General features: G+C 36.1%; 1 protein-coding gene across 1 annotated transcript in view; it reads right to left on the bottom strand.

Moving 5' to 3' along the window:
* Positions 1–702: 702 nt before the first annotated feature.
* Positions 703–21384, bottom strand: part of Snoo (Sno oncogene) — a 103039-nt gene continuing 82357 nt past the window's right edge. Inside the window, exons 6-9 of the mRNA XM_081981938.1 lie at positions 9444–9650; positions 9205–9368; positions 7452–7656; positions 703–7392 (exon numbers count right to left, since the gene is read on the bottom strand). Of these exons, the coding sequence (XP_081838064.1) occupies positions 6772–7392; positions 7452–7656; positions 9205–9368; positions 9444–9650 (1197 nt within the window). The 3' untranslated portion in view covers positions 703–6771. The remainder of the gene's footprint in view (positions 7393–7451; positions 7657–9204; positions 9369–9443; positions 9651–21384) is intronic.

Below are 21384 nucleotides of genomic sequence, written 5' to 3'. Positions count from 1 at the left end.
AGAGGGAAGTGATAGCAAATTTGAATTAGACCCATAAATTTACTGGTAAAATTGGTAAATTTTCCTGTCACATTGAATTGTACTTTACCTTACCGGTAAATAACCGATTATGGTAAATTTACGCTCATCTCTACAATACGCTAAATATGATCGACTGCAATCGGTTAACAATCGCGCAAACGTGCTATCTCTGACTTGATACGGGCAATATTGCGCTTATGGGATTAAGCAATCCTTTACTTTACCGTCCTTGGAAAGTACCTAGTTACAAGCAACTTTTTTGCAAAGTAATTTTTTTTTTTTTGGAAAGACTAAACTTCTTAACTTGTTAAGGGCTCCTGAAGTAGGATTCTTCCTAAGTTATGATCTTTCATAAATAAAAAAAAATCAAATAAAATAGAAATAGTCACATGACTTTTGTAGGTGAATATTTGATGGTTGAAAACAATCATGTGAGCTTCAGAAATACTATAGAGTTTGAGGATATATTTGTTTCTTTAGATTTCTTAAAATACTTTTATTTGTTTTAATTTTTATTTTATAAAACATTCAGATTTATAGAATTCACTGTAGATAGTACTCCCAAATCCAATAGTAGAACATTTCGATACTTCAATTTATAGGCCTCAATATATAGACATTTGTGTCAAAAAATATTTTTTTCAAGAAATAGTATTAATGAACAAAGCAAAAGACAATAAATTATAAATAATGCATTTTATTGGTTTGACACATAAAATTCAGAAATATATATATTTACGTAATAATTTGTGTATATTATCTTGTAATAATATAGCTATATAACACACACAAACTTATTTATAATGCGTATAACTACAAGTAACAGTATTCTTACATATTTTGAGATCACAAAATATATAATTTAATAACAAATTTAACAATAATTATTTTTCCGAAACGTTTTAAAAACTTTAGGAAAGAAAGTCGACGCGTTACTCAAAACGAAATTAAAATGACAAGGCCGCATAGAAAATGGGAGAACTATAATAGTTGAAAACAGTGAGCCCGGTCGGAGGGTCAGCCAACAAGTCTTTGTATATATTGCTATACAAATTCAAAAAATGGCAGTCGAACGATTATTATTTAATATTAAAAATATTAGGAACAATTTTGAATTTCACCACGTCTAGAGCCCACCCTCCTCGGCATATCGAAAACGTTAAAATCGGCCTTAAAAATACTGATGCTAATGTTGACTGAACACTACGGCGCCTATAAAAAAGTACCTTTAACGGTAATGGCCGAAAAATCTTAAAATTCAAACCTGTCGTAAGTATATCACAAATTTTATCCAATAAAACGTACGGTGTAAAAAAATATGGTATAACATGCAAGTAAACTTAAAGCGTTAACAAAAAATAGAGACATATATAACTTAGAAGAAATTAAACGCGCGTTAAAGTAGCTTGACGTCACCAGAAGAAAATTAACCTGTTGCAGGTACAAATTTTAGTAAGAAAGGAGCTGGTCTTATTAATACTGCAGTGTATACAATTTAAAAGTGGTTGTTAAGTAGTTTTAGTCAATCCAAAAGCTTGAAGTTCAATGTTTGTATACACTGCAAATTACATAGAACCGCAATGGTTGCCAAATGTTCCTTCCAATAATGGTTTGCTTTCGTTATCTTACTCAATTAACACACTCAAACCATCACACTCACACTTGTTAAAGCCACAAATAGACGCGTACGAGCAAAGGTTTTTTTTTAAATAAAAGGACTCAGATTTCTACTAATTTGCCTAGGTAAAGTGAGTAGTAATAAATACACTTGGATATTGCGGAATACTGTTTAAAATATTAGTTCAAGCGCCTTTGCTCGCGTCATTGCCTCTAAAAGTCGCCGCTGTATTTCAAAAGGAGCTAAATTAAAAAAATTTGATATGCGCTCGCGCATCTTTTTAAACCTACGCTGTATACGAAGTGATTGTTATAGTAACTTTATATAATTTCGTAATATTCCTGAGAATGCACTCTTGTCCCCGAAAGTTTGGTCGAAACTCCGAAATGCAGCGGCAAATTCTCGTATAAGCAACGCTCAAGTCGTCTATAATCAACTCTATATTGCTGACTTTGCCTCGCACTCAGAAAAGTCGTTTAAGTTCTTTCTCGCCGACATTCGCATCAAAGATAAAATGTTACATACTGGGAGATGCTTTGCACCACGTTTTGTACTTTAATCGTAATATTATAAAAAAACCTTCAACAAATCTCATTCTGTTTCGATTGTGCTCTCTGAATGTTTTAAAACGTCAGCGAAAGTTTAGTTTATCAAAAATAAAAATCAAGAATTTATTTTTTGAAATTAAAGAGTTTAGGTAGATTACCAATGCAAACAATTTCAACTATAAAAAGTCAATTTTGAGTTATCTGTGGCAACACTGCTCAATTCCTTCATTTTTCTCTTTCTTTACAAATTCATAATTATTCTTTACCGAAAAATTAATATAATCATAAAAACCGAGTGTTTATTAGTATGCATTTAATGTTTTTCTGAAATAGAAGAAGTGCGGTTTGATCAGTTTATGAACGTAGTCTACAAATAGCTAGTTAGGTAAATAAAGCAAAGCCAAAATAAAAAGAATGTAACTTGTCCAGTTTCATTATAGCTATTAATGTAACGGGATTATTATGCGATTTATAATAGTCGTGGACATTGCTAATTGCTAATGCATTGTCCGAGACGGTGTTGAATCGCCAATAATCGAGTTACATTCAAAGCTTTATCGTATCATTGACAACGGCGATGCGAAAACAAAATCAACAAAATTGTATGTCATTTAATTTTTGTTGTCCGCATTAAAATCATGCAAAATTTAGATATTCCTGATAATATATTGGCTGCAGCCAACACTATAAGGTTGAACTTGCTTCCGGAAAAATCGAAAGTCCAGTATGAGAAAGAATATGAACAGTTTTGTGTGTGGCGAAACCAAGTACAAGTTCGAGGTGCAGAAGAAACGGTGTTGCTAGCATATTTTGCAAAACTCGCTGCAGAATATTCTGCTTCGTCCTTATGGCCAAAATATTCCATGTTACCAGCGACCTTAGAATTGAAGGAAAGAGTGAAAATCGACAAATACGGCGCTTTAATCTTTAATACGTTTTATCAAGAAGAAAAACGTCGGATATACCATAGAGCAAAAAAATCAAAGGTTACAAGAGAACAAATCAACGAATTTGTACGTTCTGCTGCCGACAAAAAGTTTTTGATGTTAAAAGTGGCCTTTCTAATTGGAATTGGAGGAGCCTGCCGAACCAATGAACTAACCAAGATGACCACGGAAAATGTTGACGTTTTAGAAGACAAGCTGGTTGTAACTATTCCCGACTCCAAAACCCACAAGAAACGGACGTTCGCGATTGTATCTGAGGGCGAAGTCAATCCTGTGCTTTTATTTAAAAAGTATGCAATGTTAAGGCCAGCCCATGTTACTCACCGAAGATTGTTTCTATCATATAGAAAAGAAAAATGTACAGTACAGCCCTGCGGCATTCATTTCTTCGCTAAACTACCTCAAAAAATAGCTGAGTATCTTTAACTTGAAAATCCTAATATGTATACTGGTCACTGCGTTAGAAGATCTTCGGCAAATTTTCTTGTTAATGCTGGAGGGGATATATTAGGTTTACAACAACTTGGTGGATGGGTATCAACAAAGGTTGCTAGAGGGGAACTAGAAGAAAGTGTACAAGAAAGTTTCCATTGCTCGCAAAATTCAAATCGGCGATGTCTCTGGCAGTGGATTAGCCCTAAGGAACCGGATGAAATAGAGAGGAATGCATACTCGGCCATTAATCAGCCTTTAGAAGACATAAATATTATCGTGGACTCCAAAGGCAGTGGAGTATCCGTTAAGTTTAAAAACTGTCAAAACATTGTTTTGAATATTCATGAAAAGTCGTTGTAATATTATTCTGTTATAGAACCTGTTGTCCTTCGTAACTAACGTATTATTAGTAACTAAGGTTTTATGAAGGAATTAGTACATTTATGATGTTGATAATTATTAATAAAGAATTCATATAAAATCGTTTTAATCTTCAATGATACGATAAAATATTTTATGTTTCACCTATACGTTATGAATACATAATACATTGGAAACGGTGTAGATTATAGTGTTCATAACAACCTGAGGGCATTATAGACAAGCGTTATCATAACGCCCTGAAATCTTTTTCAATATTAGCAATGTCATCTTTTATCTTCTATGGCATAAAGACTACGTATTTCCTATCCTAGGATGCTCTTGACTTTTAGATAATAAATTTTCGTTACCTTTTGTTGCATTTTCTTTTTTTCTTTTTGGCGTTACCAACTAGGGTATTTGCCAGCTCAATACGAAAGAGGCTCAGAAAGTCGGGCCTGTGCCCCTGAACCTCTAGAATTTTCACAAAAGTTACTTTACACACACAACAAGGCCTAAAAAATCGCTTAAGGGCACGATCCGAGTAGAGTAGAGTAGAGTGGAAATTATAACCGTAACTGTCACATCCACGTGGTCTTCTCCTAGGTTTTCACCTTTTTCGCCTCTTGGAAGTGCACCGCACAAGACAATTCCTCGTAGACTATTTTAGAGGTCTCCACTCAACCGGCTGAGGAATTCGGTCGTCAACTTCAAATTTCTCTGAACACCGTTTCAAGAAACGTCGTTTCTTAGTGGCAAGAAATAGAGTTCTGGTGCGATTTAGGTGCCACCGTATTTTTAGTTCTTTTTGATGAAATCGATGTCAGATTGTTTATTTAACTTACTTTTACCAAAATAAGGGTGGATGAGTGACCTTCACGCAGAAAAAACTCATATTTTCACGTTGTTTCCTTTCTTATGGCATTCGCCATACTAAACCTAAATGACTTGTTTTTGATCAGTACCAGCACCACCAGCGTGATTGTTGAACATTTTGTTTGGTGCCTAACAACCCTAGCAACGTTGTCAAACGTAACTGCTTTTCGGTTCAAAATTAGTAGTCATTCTAAAAAAGTTTTTCATATTTTTTCTCTTTTTGAGATCTTAATAATTATTGCTACATATATGAATCGGCCACTATGGTTAAAAAAAAAAATATTGCCGCTTGCACTAATAGGACACTAAGGTCAGCATTGTCAACAGTAATTCTAGATAGTAAAGTGTCACTTTGCATGTAAAAACTAAAAATACTTTATTTAATTTACTAATTTTTAAGCTATTTAACCATTAAAGCCTTCATGTTAAACGTCTTATATCATATCGGGGGAGGAATTTTTCCTAGGCTTGGTGTAACCGTTTTTTTTACGATTCTTTTCCCAACAAACAGCTTCATCCACCCTTTTTTGGGTAGAACTAAGTTAAATAAACAATATGACATCAATTTAATCAAAAAACAAAAATATGTGGTGGCACCCATATCGCTCCAGACCCGCTCTTGACTTTTAGGTAATACATTTTCGTTACCTTTTGCTTCATTTTCTTTGACTGACAGGACTATCAAAGTCACATCATTCAGGTAATAAAAACACTAAACAACATCCCGATAAAGGTATACCTTACTTTTCAATGCCAGAAACAGTAAATGTTTGCTGAAATAGGTGAAACATAAAACATTGTATGCGCCACAGGCGTTAGGGAGAGTATAATGTCCATTATGCCGGAACCTATCCCTCGAACCCCTCTGGCAGTTTCGGCTTTCGGTTCTCTCTAACGCCCTTGGTACATAAATAGCTAAAAGAAACTGAGACTTTCTTGTCAATGTTTGAGTGATGTAGTACCGAACAATTAAGAAACATCAAAAATTAGGAATTATAAATTAGTCATTTTTGAGACATTGTATTACAATTTATCAAGTATAAAAGTTGGGTGATTCAAAAAAACTTGAAAATGCAATTTGTTATTTTCTAATGACATGTTTATGTGTTTTTTATGTGAACATCGATAATATTTAAATCGAAAATGAATATATTCATTGACGTGTTTAATCAAAACTCTTAAATCAGTCGTGACATAATAAATTCAACTAGAATTGATTAAAATCAAATTTGTAAATTTTACCTTTTACCGTATGTCATTTTTTTGAGTTTCATTGACATTATTTCTGTAAACGATAAAATTTTTCAGATGTGGTTTTTAATTGTGTATTTTTTAAGTTCTTTGCCATTTGTTGATTATGATAAACCACTCTTAATTAATTCGTACTAAATTTTTGTTCGTAAAAATCACCGAGTTTATGAACGTTCAGAAAGCATATTATCGTCCAACGCAAAAAACCTCGACTGTCCAAGTCGCTACCGAAAAACTGCTCAACAAGAACAACTTTACCCCGAGTTCTGGTAAAACTAACAACTACGATTCGTTTTTGTTCCAAAAACGATACTGTCGAAGCCCTACGGGCGGCGTTTGTACAAAAAGCGACAACTTCAAAAAAAAAAGTCTCAGACGAATACCGTAAGGTCCGGACTGGCCGCGAAAAATTCGGTTATTATTAATACAAAATTATCAATATCCGGACTTCGGCTAAAACGAGATTGTCCATAAAACGTCCTAAAAATCTATTATATACAAGTTGGTGTCTACTTTACGGCGCCGGCGCGCTAAAACGTTTTGTACAAAAAAAGTCTTATCGATTATACATACATAAACAGACCGTATGTCTTTTCAAGTTTACATTCCTTACATCGTGTCTAATTGACTGGTTTCTCTCGAACGCAAATTTCCTTTCCGATTTTGTTCTCTACAGTGTAATCCCGCGCAACCGGGTGCGCATCACAATGACGGATCATTCGGGCGCTGTCTTTATCACTTCCGCTTCCGCACTACTGCTGGCAACGCCGTTCGAAACACTGGCTATCACGCTTTTCTGCGCTGGCGTCGTCGGAGACGCGGGCTCTTTTTCCACACTGGCAGGCGGCGATTGGATAATGGAAGAACTGGTTACCAATTCGGCGCTAGAATCCTTCACTATAATATTATCGCGGATCGTAGGCGGTTTGTTGTTGTTCTCTGCCTGAATCCTGAGATCTTCCAACTCCTTCTTCAAATCCGAATTCTCGCGTTCCAATTGGGAGTTACGTCGTTCCAGCTCGGTAATTCGGTCTTGGTCTTTGAGCCGCGTTTCTAACACCGCCAGTTCCCGCTCTTTCGAAAGGTTTTTGAACAGTTCCAGCACTTTTTCGCGAATGTCCTCGTCGATCACCGTCTTTAGCACCTCCTCCAGCTTCACATAGTCGTGCTGGTGTTTCTCCGAAGATTCGGACGCGCTGTCCTCCGTGTCCGTGGACAACTCGATTTCCGGATTGTATTTCAGCTGAGGTGGAACCCTAGCCGAGATGGTTTTCTGGAGCACAGACACCTTCTCAGGCGGCGTAGGAGAGGGCGTTTTGATACAATCCGATTCCTCCTGTAAACATCTCAAAACCAGTTAAATACACGTTTCTATTAGGTTTAGCAATTAAGTACCTTAACAGCATGACCGTTAGTCAAAGGAGACGGCTCTGGTTCAGTTTTAACTGAGGAATGAACCTCTGCTCTTTCGATGGAAGTACTAGACGAACACTGCGGAGGACTGGTGGCTAAATTACTGAAGTTCTCGTGAGACCTTCCGTACCGGTGTTTTTTGGGCGTCGGTGCCAAGGCGACATTGGGTTGATACGTTCGCTCAAACCTGTAGAAATTATAAATTAATATCTTAGTCAAACCGTTGAATGAAAACCAATGTTTTGTACGTCTACAATAATTATAATGAGGGTGTTCCAGTAACCTGAACTACTACTTTGTGTTCTCATAGACAAAAAATAAGTTTGATTACGACTAAAGCTGGGTTTATACAGCGCACAATGCATAACATAGACAGTTGGCTTTACAGTAATGCCTACTGTCGTTTATACAGCGCACAACACTTGCACAATACCGCATAGAAAGTTCATAATTTTTAACTTTCTATACAATTCTTATGCGAAAACAGCTGTACGCGTCCGCAAAATTTTGTAATGTCATATTTTGACATCCACCGTCCGTCATTGTATTGTGTTATTGTTTTGCTTATGAATTGTGTGGATTTGGATTGTTCAAGAATTGTGGTTTGTTGTTGATTTTGTATTTGTGATTTTTTGGTCATTTAGTGCAATAAAAACAATTGAAGTGTCTACGGAAAAACAGAGTTTAGTGATAAAAATTATCTAGAGCTAATTAGTTTCTCTTTACATCAAGAATTTATTAAACAATTGCAGATGGAACCTTGGCAACAATGGGGGATTCTACTCTTGATGGGTGCTGCAGCTACAGCATTAAGCTTAGATGTCAAGAAAAGGAGAATACCGAGGTTTAAAACGCGACCTATGAATAGAAAACGCAATGAACATAGTGTTTTTGTAAAAATAGTTCAGTTTTCAGAAAAACATGATACAGAGCAATTTTTCAAATATACGCATATGACTCCAGAACTGTTCCATAAGTTATTAACTCTTGTGGGGCCATTCTTGCAGAAAGACAAGACAAAAAAAACGTCTTGCCCTCACTCTGCAGTAAGTATATTCTCAATTCCAAATAAAAATGTGTAGTAGTGCCAGTTCTGTTTTTCAGTTATTTATCAGAAGGTTAATCTATGCAGGAAATAGCATGGAATAATAACACCTGAACGCTGCCATCTTGTGTTGCGAGTGGTGGTTGGAATCATCAGGGATGGCATGGTCGGTTTGGGTTGGCTTTCTAAATATGGAGAATTCTAATATATTGTTGTTATTAAAAATGGTTTTTTACCCCTTTTCCAACTTTACAACAGCAAGCACACCTTTTTTGCCTTATCGTCCTTATTCCTTATCTGTGCTTGAGATGATTGACAAATGGCAAGTGACAGAAAAATAACATTTCACATTGCAATGACATTTATCACGTGTTGTCATAAACTCTTTTCATTGGTTAAAAATTATATGTTGTGCGACTGAATAAACACCAAAAAGAAACTCTTGTGATTTCTTGTGCAATGTTATGCATTAAGTTATGCTTTGTGCGCTGTATAAACCCAGCTTAAGAAGTTGAGTAATCCTGACCTAACCCCAAAATAAAGTATTAAGCCCATATCAGCATGACAACGTATCATACTTTTGTGAAAGTTGCAATAATTTGTTCTGATGTCGATTTGAGCATTGCTAGTGCTAGTCTTAGTGTTATTTGAGTATTTTGCGCTGATTGTATAAATATTCGATCTTCTTACCTCTCAGACTCGGACATCAGAACCACCTTCTCAGGATTCTGAAGTTGGGGTGGATCGGCGGCACATCGCGCCGCCAACCCTAAAGCGTTGGCACTTCTCAGTTTCTGCTCCTTAATACTCTGGGCGACTGGTTTAAAAGCGCTCAGGTGCCGACCGTTGTTAAACTACAAAATTCGGTCGTCTTTAATTTATTCATCACCAAACTAAGCAAAATTATAAAATAAAAAATGAAAACTCACCTGCAAACATCGATGTAAGTAGACTGGCTCCAAGCTGGTGTAGATTTGCTGGTGCATAAGGGCGGCGGCGGTAGCCTGAAGTGGAAATGAATGCACCCTGCTCAGGTTACCCAAATAGTCGATGTCAAGTTTCTGCTTTTTGAGCGGAAGCTCTGACGTCGCCGTTACCGCCGCCTGGTGGTCTTTGACGAGATCAGAAGCAGCAATCTAAAATAGAAAAAATAAAATAAATAGGAGTTACATGACAATTAAGCCTGAAAATTGATGTTGATTATACTTTATCCTTATCCTACATAAACTACATGCTAAACTTTCTAATTACAATACTGATTCCAAAAATGATATTCCTTAATCTCTTCTACCTAGAAAATTAATTTTACTTTTTATGATCTGCCGTAGTCAAAAATTCAGTTAAAAAATGCTTAGACTGAAAAACACTGATATTACACTACATTGTGCATGTTTTATCATTTAAGCTCAATATTCTAACTAACGATTTACAGTTATTGCAAGTTTGTTGCAATTCACTTTTGACGTACTCTCACCACTTTACTGTAAGTAAACGAGCAAAAAGGTTTTAATGGAAGTTGTTAGTTGGAAACGCAACTTAAATTTGCGGGTATTTTCAGGTTTGCATAATGAGATTCTTTGGATCCGCTTTTACTATCAAATGTTTGTTTTCAAAGCTGAATAAGTAGTCGTTTCATCAAAAAAACGAGAGCCACTCTTATTTAGACACCCTATACATACGATTAGTCTGAATGTAATGATCAGTGTTGGGAAAAAGTTATGCGTAAACGCAGAAAATGACAATATATTTGCTATACCTACTATTTCTTAATGAGTGATTGATTACATTAACTTTTTCTTAATTTAAGTGGTACTCCCTACTGGTGTACATTCAAATTGCCCCTATGAATCAATTAAATCACTAATTCCTCCAACTAGCGTCCTTTTAATTATAGGGGTGAATCAAACGAAACCTTCAGGCAAAAAAATCTAGTCAACTGTTAATATTTTATATTCATCCGCTCCAACATGAGTCCACAACTCCAAGTCGTATACTCTATGAATGAAAAGTGTAGATGACGAGGGTAAAATGCAAATCGGACAAGCGACGCGAGGGGCGGCAGCATCATCATCCATCAAGGGGGTGGCGGTGCGGGACAGGAGCTGTCAAGCGTTAACGTCAAAGTGCAGCAACACCCGGTGCATTGCGGTAGGTGGGGGTGCAGGCGCCCCACAAATCGATATTCCGCTCCCTTTCGGAGCTAATTGCACTCCTTACGTCACCGCAAAGTGTAATAAAGTGTTATTGGTGATTTACAGCATCGATATCGGAAAAGCAATTCAGCAGGATCGTTACTGCATTAGATGGAAAGGAAAAAGTTAATTAGGTACTTAATGCGGATTTGAAGCCTCCTCAACGAGAATTATGGTTGGTTTATTTTCTAGGATTAATTGCGATGCATATCAAATATTTAAATTTATTAGAATGTAGTGGGTGTCCTCATCCTCATTACCTTTTCAAAAAGTTGAAAATCACTTCCAGCAGTTTCTCGTAGCCACATTTATTTTTTTTTCTTAAAACGCTACTACATCGTTTGCACGGCTTATTGGGACACCCGGTATTATGGCAAAGTGTATGTTTAACATATGGAAAAAAAGTAAAAAATTACCGCCTCACCTATCACCGCCACCTGAACCACTATGGGAGATTTAGCATGCAACATTATTGTTTGCCAAACGATTAACAATGTTGTTGGCAATTAATCACATAACCAGGTAATAAATTAGCACTATTTTTACTCGGTGTTATAGTTCTTGTGAGAATATAATTTCCATACATCCATATTAAATTCTCCTCTGCAAGAAAACGTGACCCCGCATAAGCTCAGATTATATTATCGATATGGGCCTTAAAGCCCCGTTTAGCCGCCAATCCTCCTACTTCAATCTAAATTTGGAACCGCTCTAGCGACAGTTGAATGCAAAATGTCTTCGACTTCATCGCCGGCTGTCATTTCCACAAATCCAAACAGTAGCCGGCCTCGTTAGTAATTCACGGGCAAACAATTCATAAAACAATCTCTCTCCGGCTCGCTAGTCCATTACCAACCGGATCACGTAACGTTAATACCGCTGTCTGTGTGCTTATTTTTTTTCTCTCTTCAAATTTAAATCAATTTTCTATACGATACGTATCTGGGCAACGCAAAATGCATTTATTCAAACGTTAAAAGGCATAGATGTGTTAATTTACCAACGTTGTCAGTCATTTGCAAGTATCATGGGGCGATTTGCATTGTTTTATGTATTTTATGCGTCGATAAAAATTCAAGGAGAGTAGTTGCAAGCGCTGAATCGTAATGTCTTGAAGAATAACCGGGTAGCGCCAGCTAAACATACGCGTTCATTGAAAGAACAAAATTCCATTTTGAACCGTCTTCTTTGCAATTCATAAGCAAACTCGTAGAGTGACTGAGATTATTAAGTTTAAAATATCACGACTTTTAATGATAATTTAGATAAAATTCAAATTAGGAGAACAGGAACAAAAGATCCAACTAGTGTATGTGTATCATTCTCTATCAAACGTCATTAGAACAGTACAGCAATGTTCTAGTTTTCAACCAAAGTAAAAATAAAAGGTGGATACTGGATATTATTACGTCCAATAACGCTCAAAGTTAACTACGTCATATTGTCCGTGAAATAATCAATTTAACCCCAAAATGTATAGCTTTCTAAAAATGTTTATGATTTTTAGTTTGTAATGCCTATTATACTTTCTATTCCAAATAATAAAAAACTGTTTTTCAATTTGTGGGATAGGCCTATTGTATGTCCTAACAACCCATAATATGCAAAAAATCAAACAAAAGTAGCATTACCTAACAATAATGTAATAGACAATTAACGTTTTGAATGTGACAATTGTCTGTCTACTGTGTCCGTAAGTCACGAATAAATTGTTTTTTTGTCCTATTATTAGTCAATTCAACGCTTTAAACTATTTTGTATTCACTAGAAATAAAACATATTTCTACGACCCCTAGGAAAATTAAATTTTTCTCCCTCATTTGAGAGATGAAAATATCACTTTCACACTACCTAGGGAGTAAAAATGCCACCAAAGAGACTGTAGGTACTTTCCTCCCTAGGGAGGTAAAGTGCCACCAGTAAAAGTCACACTTTCTAACGAGAGTTTGTCACTTTCATAACAAATTGACAATCTTTAACCTTCTTTTTCAGCCAGGTATTAATATAGTACTTAACTGCTGCTTTTTTTCATAAAACATAGCATTCGTCGTAGAATAGTTATTTTCCTAACGAGTGCGGAAAGCGATACTTGTTTTTTACGGGAATAAAAGTTGCACTTTCCTCCCTAGTTGCGCAAATAACTATTTAAATCACTCTGAATGACATTTGCTTATTTACAGATGTAACCAAACAAACATCAATGTCACAATTACGGGGCGCGGTGCAAATTAATAGAACTGTAATTTTCGTTTTTCTTTTAATTACTACGTTTCCATGCAAATTAAAAACGTTTTGAGTTTTGAATTTTGCCTTGTAAACCCGTTTTCAATTCGGTTTCACTCTTATTTCACTTCAAGGTCGATTCTCCGATTTTTGAGATCGTATCGGGATTGAAATAGCATGGAAACACCTTAAAAATGAAAACGATTTTGAAATCGAGAAAATACGTCACAATTGTGTATTGTCAACGTGTAAATGTAATTTTTCACTTTTTTAAGTTAGAGAACATAACCAAAAATTTTTCATTTTATCATTTGAATTGTTTCTAATTTCATTAATTGTTGTTACTAATAAAGTAAGCAATAATTACATTTTACCTTATCATGGCTACCAGTTTGGCTGGACAAAGAAGTAAAACTTCTACTGGAAATTGATACCAAGAAGTATAAAAATGGAGAAATTTACCTATTGGCTTATAAGGAATTAGTAAAGAAAGGTGTAACTACTAAGAACGTTTTGCATATTAAAAATAAATGGAAAGCTTTGAAGTGCATGTATTATAAAGTGAAGCGTAAAAATGGGACTAGTGGAGAAGTCCCTTCAGAGTGTAACTATTTTGCTATGCTTGATGAAATATTGAGTGCCAGACCATCATCCAGTTTGTGGGGTAGACACTCTTGACAAATATGAAGAAAGAAAATCAAATGACACATCTCAAACGTTTCTGCGTTTTGTCAAAAGCTCAATCTAGTTTCAAAACGGAATTGAAAACGATTTGAAAATTAGCATGAAAACTCTTAACAAATTTCAATTTTGGGATCGTTTTAAACGCCTTGAATTGCATGGAAACGTACTAATTATAAGACGTCAAAATGTAATAAAATATTGTATAAAATACGTGATTTAAACCTGTTTATTCACTAGACGAAATGATTTAAGTCACTTGCTGTATAAATAACTATTAAAAACCCATAATTTTTGGTTTTCTGGAAAAAAGCTCGGACGTCGACTTTTGTTTTTTTTTAAATGACGATTTGTTTGATAATAAATTCATGGGGGCCCAAAGAAAGTTGAGTGACCCAAAAAGAAGTTAGGACTGTCAACTTTATTTTTTTAAATAGAAACCTCCTTTATTATGTCATTTTTGGATCCTGCATAAAATTGCAAATATGATGCACGTTAAAAAAAAAGGAATAAAAAAATTGAGGTTTTCATTTGCACAAATGAAGTTCACTATGGTAAACTGTGTTTCTGGGACCCCCTGAATACATAAATTTATTATCAAAAGGTTGAGTCGTTTTCTACATATTTCAATTCCTTGTCATCACTGAACAGAGCGAATGTGACATCAGAATGACGTAATTTGACAGTTGGTCAGAAGGCAGAATTGTGTGGCCAATTCTACATTACCGCTCTTTTTTTGGAATAAAACCAATCGTTCTTTTGTTTGTGAACTAAGCGCATTCATCATTTTGTCGATATTTATTTACAATTTTAAAGTAACTGAATCAAAAATGTTGCAGAATTACAAAACCTAATGACGTCTGAAACAAAATTGCACGTGTTTTTTTTTAGAAAAGCTACAGAATTCAATTCCGTTGCAAATAATGTGTTTGTGTGTCGAAGGGAGATTTAATTAGTCGAAAATTCGCGGGCGGAAATCCAAAAATACGGTTGTTTGTCATACGAAAGGTTCTCTTTATACTTGAATGATCGTTTCAGCGGCGACGGCAATAAAATCCAAATAGCAATATTGTGTTTGGCAAAGCGCGGCGCATTCCTACGCGTATTTCACTCGGCGTTTCCTGAATCGAGATGAAAATGTTTCAATTTGCTTGGGGGCCGAACCGCTTCGGACCAGACTAAACAATTATTATATATTTCAATAACGCGAACGGTTTAATAGGGTTACTACATCGGAAACGTAACACAACCAGCCAGATATAATAATAATAAGTATATTCAATCCTGGAGAAATAACACAGGTTGTTTATAAATGCTGCTCGACGGAACTTTATTATGTAAGATATACGAGTATAATAAATTTAATTAAAATGCTAAAGGGATATGCGCCACTGCATAAAAATATCTTCTAATGCATACTAAATAGAATAAAATTTAAATAATAGGTCCCGTATTAATACTTATTATATACCTGCAGGCGGCGAAATGTTTAACTGATTATCCTAATTGATTAATCCGCGGTTAAGCCCGATCTGCCCAAGTTCGTGCCTTATCATTAATAATTTTGAACCGGTCCATGGGGTCGATATTGTAAATAACCCCTAATTTTCGGCAATTTGTCATTCAGTTCAGTCAAATTAGCGCACAGGCAAATCTCGCATCAAGACCGCAACGTCATTTTAACCCATCCTACTAAACGGAGGGTAGTCGTTTTTCATCATTTAGGCAACCAGCAGCGGACTTTCAAATTGATTTTCTCGGTTCGTTTATTGATAAAACAACCCTTTATTATACGGCTATTATTAATGATTCTGGTATTTAACTGATGTCAAACGTCACAAGTGGAACAAGGGATATTTTAAAACACGCATGAGAATTATAAGCTTATGCTTTTTTTGTTGGTATAGTCTGTTCAGTCTGAAAATGATGTCAATAGTATTTAGAGGTTTATGGAACTTAATGATTTAAAACAGTTATGGGAAGGTTTAAGACACTTGTAGAGAATTTTGACACTTTTTATAAGGTTCTCAGTAGCATTCAGAGGTCTCTGACACTTTCAAAATGGTTCTAGACGCCTCTGGCAATTTAAAGCCCTTATACAAAGGTTTGAGACACTTGTAGAGGACTCTGGCACGTTTTAAAAGGTTTTCAATAGCGTTTAGAGGATTATGGAACTTTCAAAATGGTTCTAGAGGCCTCTGAAGATTTAAAACAGTTATGGGAAGGTTTTAGACACTTGAAGAGAATTTTGACACTTTTTATAAGGTTCTCTGTAGAATTTGAGGTCTCTGACACTTTCAAAATGGTTCTAGAAGCCTCTGACAATTTAAAACCCTTATGAAAGAGTTTGAGACACTTGTAGAGGACTCTGGCACGTTTTAAAAGGTTTTCAATAGCATTTAGAGGTTTATGGAACTTTCAAAATGGTTCTAGAGGCCTTTGGTAATTTAAAACAGTTAGGGTTTAAGACAATTGTAGACCATGGCACTTTTTAAAAAGTTTTCAATAGCATTTAGAGGTTTGTGGAGACCTAGGGAAATTTAAAACAATTCTAGGAAGGTTTAAACACTTGTAGAACCCTCTAGCCCTTTTAAAAAGGTTCTCATTAAGCGTGTAGAGCTTTCTGGCACTTTCAAAATGGCCCTAAAGGATTCTGGCAAATTTGAATCAAGCAAGTTTTTCAAGCCACTTTGTTCTTTTGAAAATAGTCTGAGAAGTTTTGATAAGATTTGTTTTTTGTTCACTATACCTGAACGGCAAAACTGCTCTATTTAAGATAACTTACGATTTAAGGTACGCGTCCACTAATCGGTATCGGAACGGACGGTACGCATCGTCGGGATCGGGATTTTTTTGTGTACTGCGTTTACTATCACGGATTATCGGAATCGGTAATTTCCGATGACGATAGGTGAACGCAGTTGTATTTGATTCTATGCAGTTGATTGGAATTGCGATTCGTCCGATGCGTACCGTCCGTGCCGATACCGATTAGTGGACGCGTACCTTTATACTTACTATCTCGGAATTCAAAACAACCCTGGAAAAGATGGCCCAAAAGAACAACATACGTCTTGTGTGGGTTCCGGGACATGCTGCTATTCCGGGAAATGAAGAGATGAATGATGAAGATGATGAAGGCAAAACAAAAATCAGTACTTGGATGAGTATAACCGAGGATCCTACTTGTCGAGGATGCTTGGAAGAGGAAGAGTCGGCAGGACACATTTTAATGGGGTGTCCAGCCTTCACTCGTTCGCGGACAACATTCCTGGGACAGTCAATAACGACGATGACGATGACAATCAAGGAGCTAAGACCTAGCAGACTGGTTGGCTTTACAAAGTCGACTGGACTGCTGTAGCTACCAACAACCGGGACGTGACGGGCCCATACAAGAGGCCTATACGTTTCTGGGGCGCTGCCCCCCCGGTTTGCCACACAACACCGATTTATCTCTGTTTGATTTTGAGACATTTAAAAAATATTGCTTGTAAACCCAAACTTAAAAATCAAAAAGTCAAATTTAGTCAAAGTTTTTAAAACACATGAGGCAATAAGTCAATATTTAATTAGGGTATGTTGCTGAACATATAACGTTATTATCGACTTTTACAAAAGAATCAATGATCGATTACTTTCTGTCTTGAAATTAATCATTAAAATGTCCTTGTTCGACTAATTGGACACTATAACCTTTATTAATGTGCCATTAAATGGCTAATGTGTGGAAGAGGCGTTGTGCGTACAGGACCGTGTCGTTATAAACCTAGAAAATTATTTTGGAACTGAAGGATATTTGAAATGCAACAAATTACGCAGGACAAAGCCAAAAAGAGGGAGGGATAGGCCGGAAAAAGCCGGGGAAATTGAGATTAATCACCAGAGAAGTCAGATAACTGGCGACACTGTTTTTCTTTCCAAGATTTACGAGTTGTCGATTCGATGGCGGCGACAAATTAATTTAGAATTTTGATTTTCGCCGCGGGGTTTAAATTAATCATTCACACCAAACAACAAAAACTATTCCTCACACCCTTAGTCTCAGGGAGTCTTAACTTTCACATGCAAAATTCCCCAGTATCTCTCTGGGTGACATTAAGTGGCCCTAACCCTTCGCAGATGGCCCCGTCTCTGCACAAAACAACCCTTTGTGCTCTCAGACCTCCTAAAACCAGTCTCCCGAAGCAAAACTAGTTCCGCACCCTCTCGTTCCACTTTTTCCTTAGGCACCGTTTTTTTCTACCTGTTAATATCGATAATGGCACTTAAATCTGTCGGGTAGGAACGGTTTTTTTTTTTTTCACGTGGGCTTTTTTTCTAATGGGCACACGTACATGTTTTGTGCGTGCACGAGCCTCATCAGGGATAGTTTTTCGATGATAAATGGGAACCGCACCCCGATGTTTTGTTTCGCGTGAACTTTGCTTTGTTCGGTTCGTTGTATGTGGGTCCAGGTCAGAAATTTAGTTTTTTATAGGGGGTATTTGTTTTAAGTTTGTCTTAAGTGATTACGTTTGTTTAACCACGCCAGTGGACGATTTATCAAGTATTCCGTACGGTTTTCATCGGGGTTAGACAAAAATCGAACAGGTCAAAGTGTATTATTGTTTTCATGCGTCAATTGACCGTGATGTTTATTTTTCACTGTACATGTTATCTAAAACGAACCATATTAGTGGAAAATTAGTACATATAAAAATAAAATATCGTTGTGTCTACTGACGTAAAAATCTTACACATTTATACCATATCGAATATTTTCATAATATGGTCGTATTCGTAATATGATGCTTGAGTAACATGTTTGAAACACCCAGCATCTAAATTCTGTGCATTTTTAGGTTTTCAGTTACAAAGTAGCTCACAAAAATTTTTCAATCTGTTGAATTCTTCAGACTACCCCAAATAAAATTTTCTGCCTTGTTGCAGTTTTGCGAGCAGAATCCGAAGTCAAAAATTGATTTTCTTATCTATTTTTCAGTTTTAATCAACCACACACCTCTTTAATGGTTCAGATGAAAACAACCATTACAAACCAAAATTCTCAACAAAAAGGAGACCAAATTTATTACTTATAAGCATTATTTTTTTAACAGTTTATCACAAGACCAATATTGCAAATCCTGTTTGATTTTTCTTTAACAACGTTACGGTTACTTTGTTCGGCTAAATTACATAAAAGGTGTCCAATTTGATGACAAGTTTACTTCTCGAAACACTGGTCCCATTTTTATCCAGTTTTAAAATATTGGAAACAAAAGCAAATTGTGACAATTTTTTTTGTCTGAATAAAAGGAAAGACTAAAATCTGGATATTCTGTCAACAATCAACTTCCCTTTGGAAACGCAAAAAGAAATGCTCAATGCCCTTTGGATATCTATCTATCTATCTAAACAGCCCTAAACATCCATCTTTGGATATGGGATATAGGATCTCCTCTTCTTTCCTCCATGCTTTTCTATCTCTGCCCTTTAGATATAACTTTTCAAATTTCCAACTTATTAAGGGCCAAAGTAAAAGATGAAAACGTTTAGTCAACCTTTATAATTGGAAAAAATTTAATTTCAACAGTAATTTGGTAAAATTTTGCTTACTTCACCTTGACACAGTCAACAATAAAGCATTTATTTCGGCGTTGTCAAACTATACACAATTTTTTTAGAAACTAGGGAAAAACTTGTTGCTTTTTCTTTATGTTAGAAGAACGATTTCTTGTGGACATTATTTCAACGAATTTCAAAATGTTTCGACAAAATCTTGTTGAACATTCACACTTTTGGTGAGGTTGCCAAAATAAAATGAGTTATTATAAAACAGTGCGACGTTGCCAAACTTTTTGACAATTTTAACTTTATTTTTTATATGTGGCTTTATTTTCTTGTGGAACAACAATAAAAATGTAATTGAAGATCCATTCATAAACTTTTGCACTGTGTTTTTGCTTTTAGTGACTTACTAGTAAGATTGATATTTTTTGAGTTGATGACATTTTTAAAACCACATTAAACCACCATTTTTTCCGAACTGTCAAACAATGTTATATAACGCACTTTTCGAAGTTTAAGCAAAACAAAAAAAAAAGAACTCGATAACATCACCCTTTGAAAAATTTACACCCACACGGGGTCGCACAATCTCCCACGTTCAGACAACTTTCTTCGCACTCCCCCGAGGAAATATTTTTTTAATTTACGATTATCGTTGTGAAGATAAAATAAACGGAGAATGCCAACGGGTCTGAAGAATACGTGCGGAGCGGGAGGGGGCGGCACAAAGCTGGCATAAAAAAGACGAGACGAAGAGGGAGTGGTGCGGGTTAAAGGCAAAATCGAAAGAATTCGGGCCAAATCTGGATTTATCGAGGCGGGTTTGAATAGCTTTCGGAAAAAAAAGATAATTAAAAATTAGGACGTGTTTTCGGTTCCTTTGTGGCGCGTACAAAAGAGCTTTCGAATCAGAAGAATTAAGCCGGTTTATAATAAATCTTGTGCGTTCCGGAAAAGTTCCATTTTCCACGATTGTGGATTTTGTAGCGTGGCCCTTATTCTGAGTCGATGTAGTGTAAATTAAAAGAAAAACCTAGATCCGGGCCTGGGGCGTCCCCAAGACGCGGCAGTGGAACGATAGGGACCTAGGGGGCTCGTTTTCGCCCACTCCTTTCATTGAGATCTTCTATTCGAGACGCTCCCCGGATTTGCAGCCGGAGTTCGGCCCAATTTATGTGCCCTTTATTGCTCGAGACGGAGCCGGCGAAAGGGAAAGTCCCATTTCCAGCAGAAAGTGCTTAGCTCTATGGCGGCCAGGGTTGGCTGCGAACACACCCTACCCTTCTGTTTTACCAAAAGTTTAACATGATCCGTTCAGGAAAAAAAGCGATTTGTTATGAAAAAAGTTTCTAACCCCCTTAATGCCGCAACAGCAGTCTGAATATTAAACAGTTCTCCCATATGTATATTCCTTCTTGGGATTTGAATAGAATCCTTGGCCATTCATCCGGACGATGTTCCCACGTGCACGGGACATCCTGCGGACACCTTTATGCGTCTTGACCACCCTTCATTTTCAAATCTGTACCAAGGCCTTTTATTCGCGAAGAATAAAACACTTGTGATTGTAAAGGGGTCACGATCAGGGGTGCTCGCGTTTTATATAGCACAACAACGTTGCCAAGTTGCGAAGCATTTCTCTTTAAGGCATTTCTAATAATTTCGAAAAATAAAATAAAATTTTTCAAGTGAAATAAAAATTTAGAATATGTGAACTCTCACTGTATTACGTCACATTCCTCATTTCGTTTCATTAGACAAAGATGAAATTCACAGAGACTGTTTCATTTAAAATAATCAAAAAATGTCACTCCTGATGAATTGAATTATTTTAAGAAGACATACTTCGTATTTAGTATTAGAATTAAGGAAAATGTGTACCTAACCTTACTTGTTTAGTTAATCTTAACCTAGTGATTAGTCATGATTATAGAAGTCTTGTCGAGTCACGTTTTGTCAAGTTAGTCAGAAAATCAGTAGTCAAGTTATAAAGTCTTCTGTTCAAAAACTTTACTGTTAAGTCTGTCCATTTGATGCCTTTTGTCTGTCCAAATCTTACTCAATAAACCAAACTTGTTGAATTTGAATTCCACTTTAATTCAACCCTTGCAGCCACAAAGAACACGCAGTATAAGCGTCAACATAAGCTTCAACAACTTCAGATTTTATTTGACTTTCAGAGAAAATGTTTCGTTCTAACTGTTTTTTGCACATTTCTTTATCA

Source organism: Ips typographus, linkage group LG1 (assembly GCF_016097725.1).
Source record: "Ips typographus isolate SLU linkage group LG1, UJ_Ityp_2.0, whole genome shotgun sequence".
In the NCBI taxonomy this organism is placed as follows: domain Eukaryota; kingdom Metazoa; phylum Arthropoda; class Insecta; order Coleoptera; family Curculionidae; genus Ips; species Ips typographus.
This window is presented reverse-complemented; position numbering and strand designations above follow the sequence as displayed.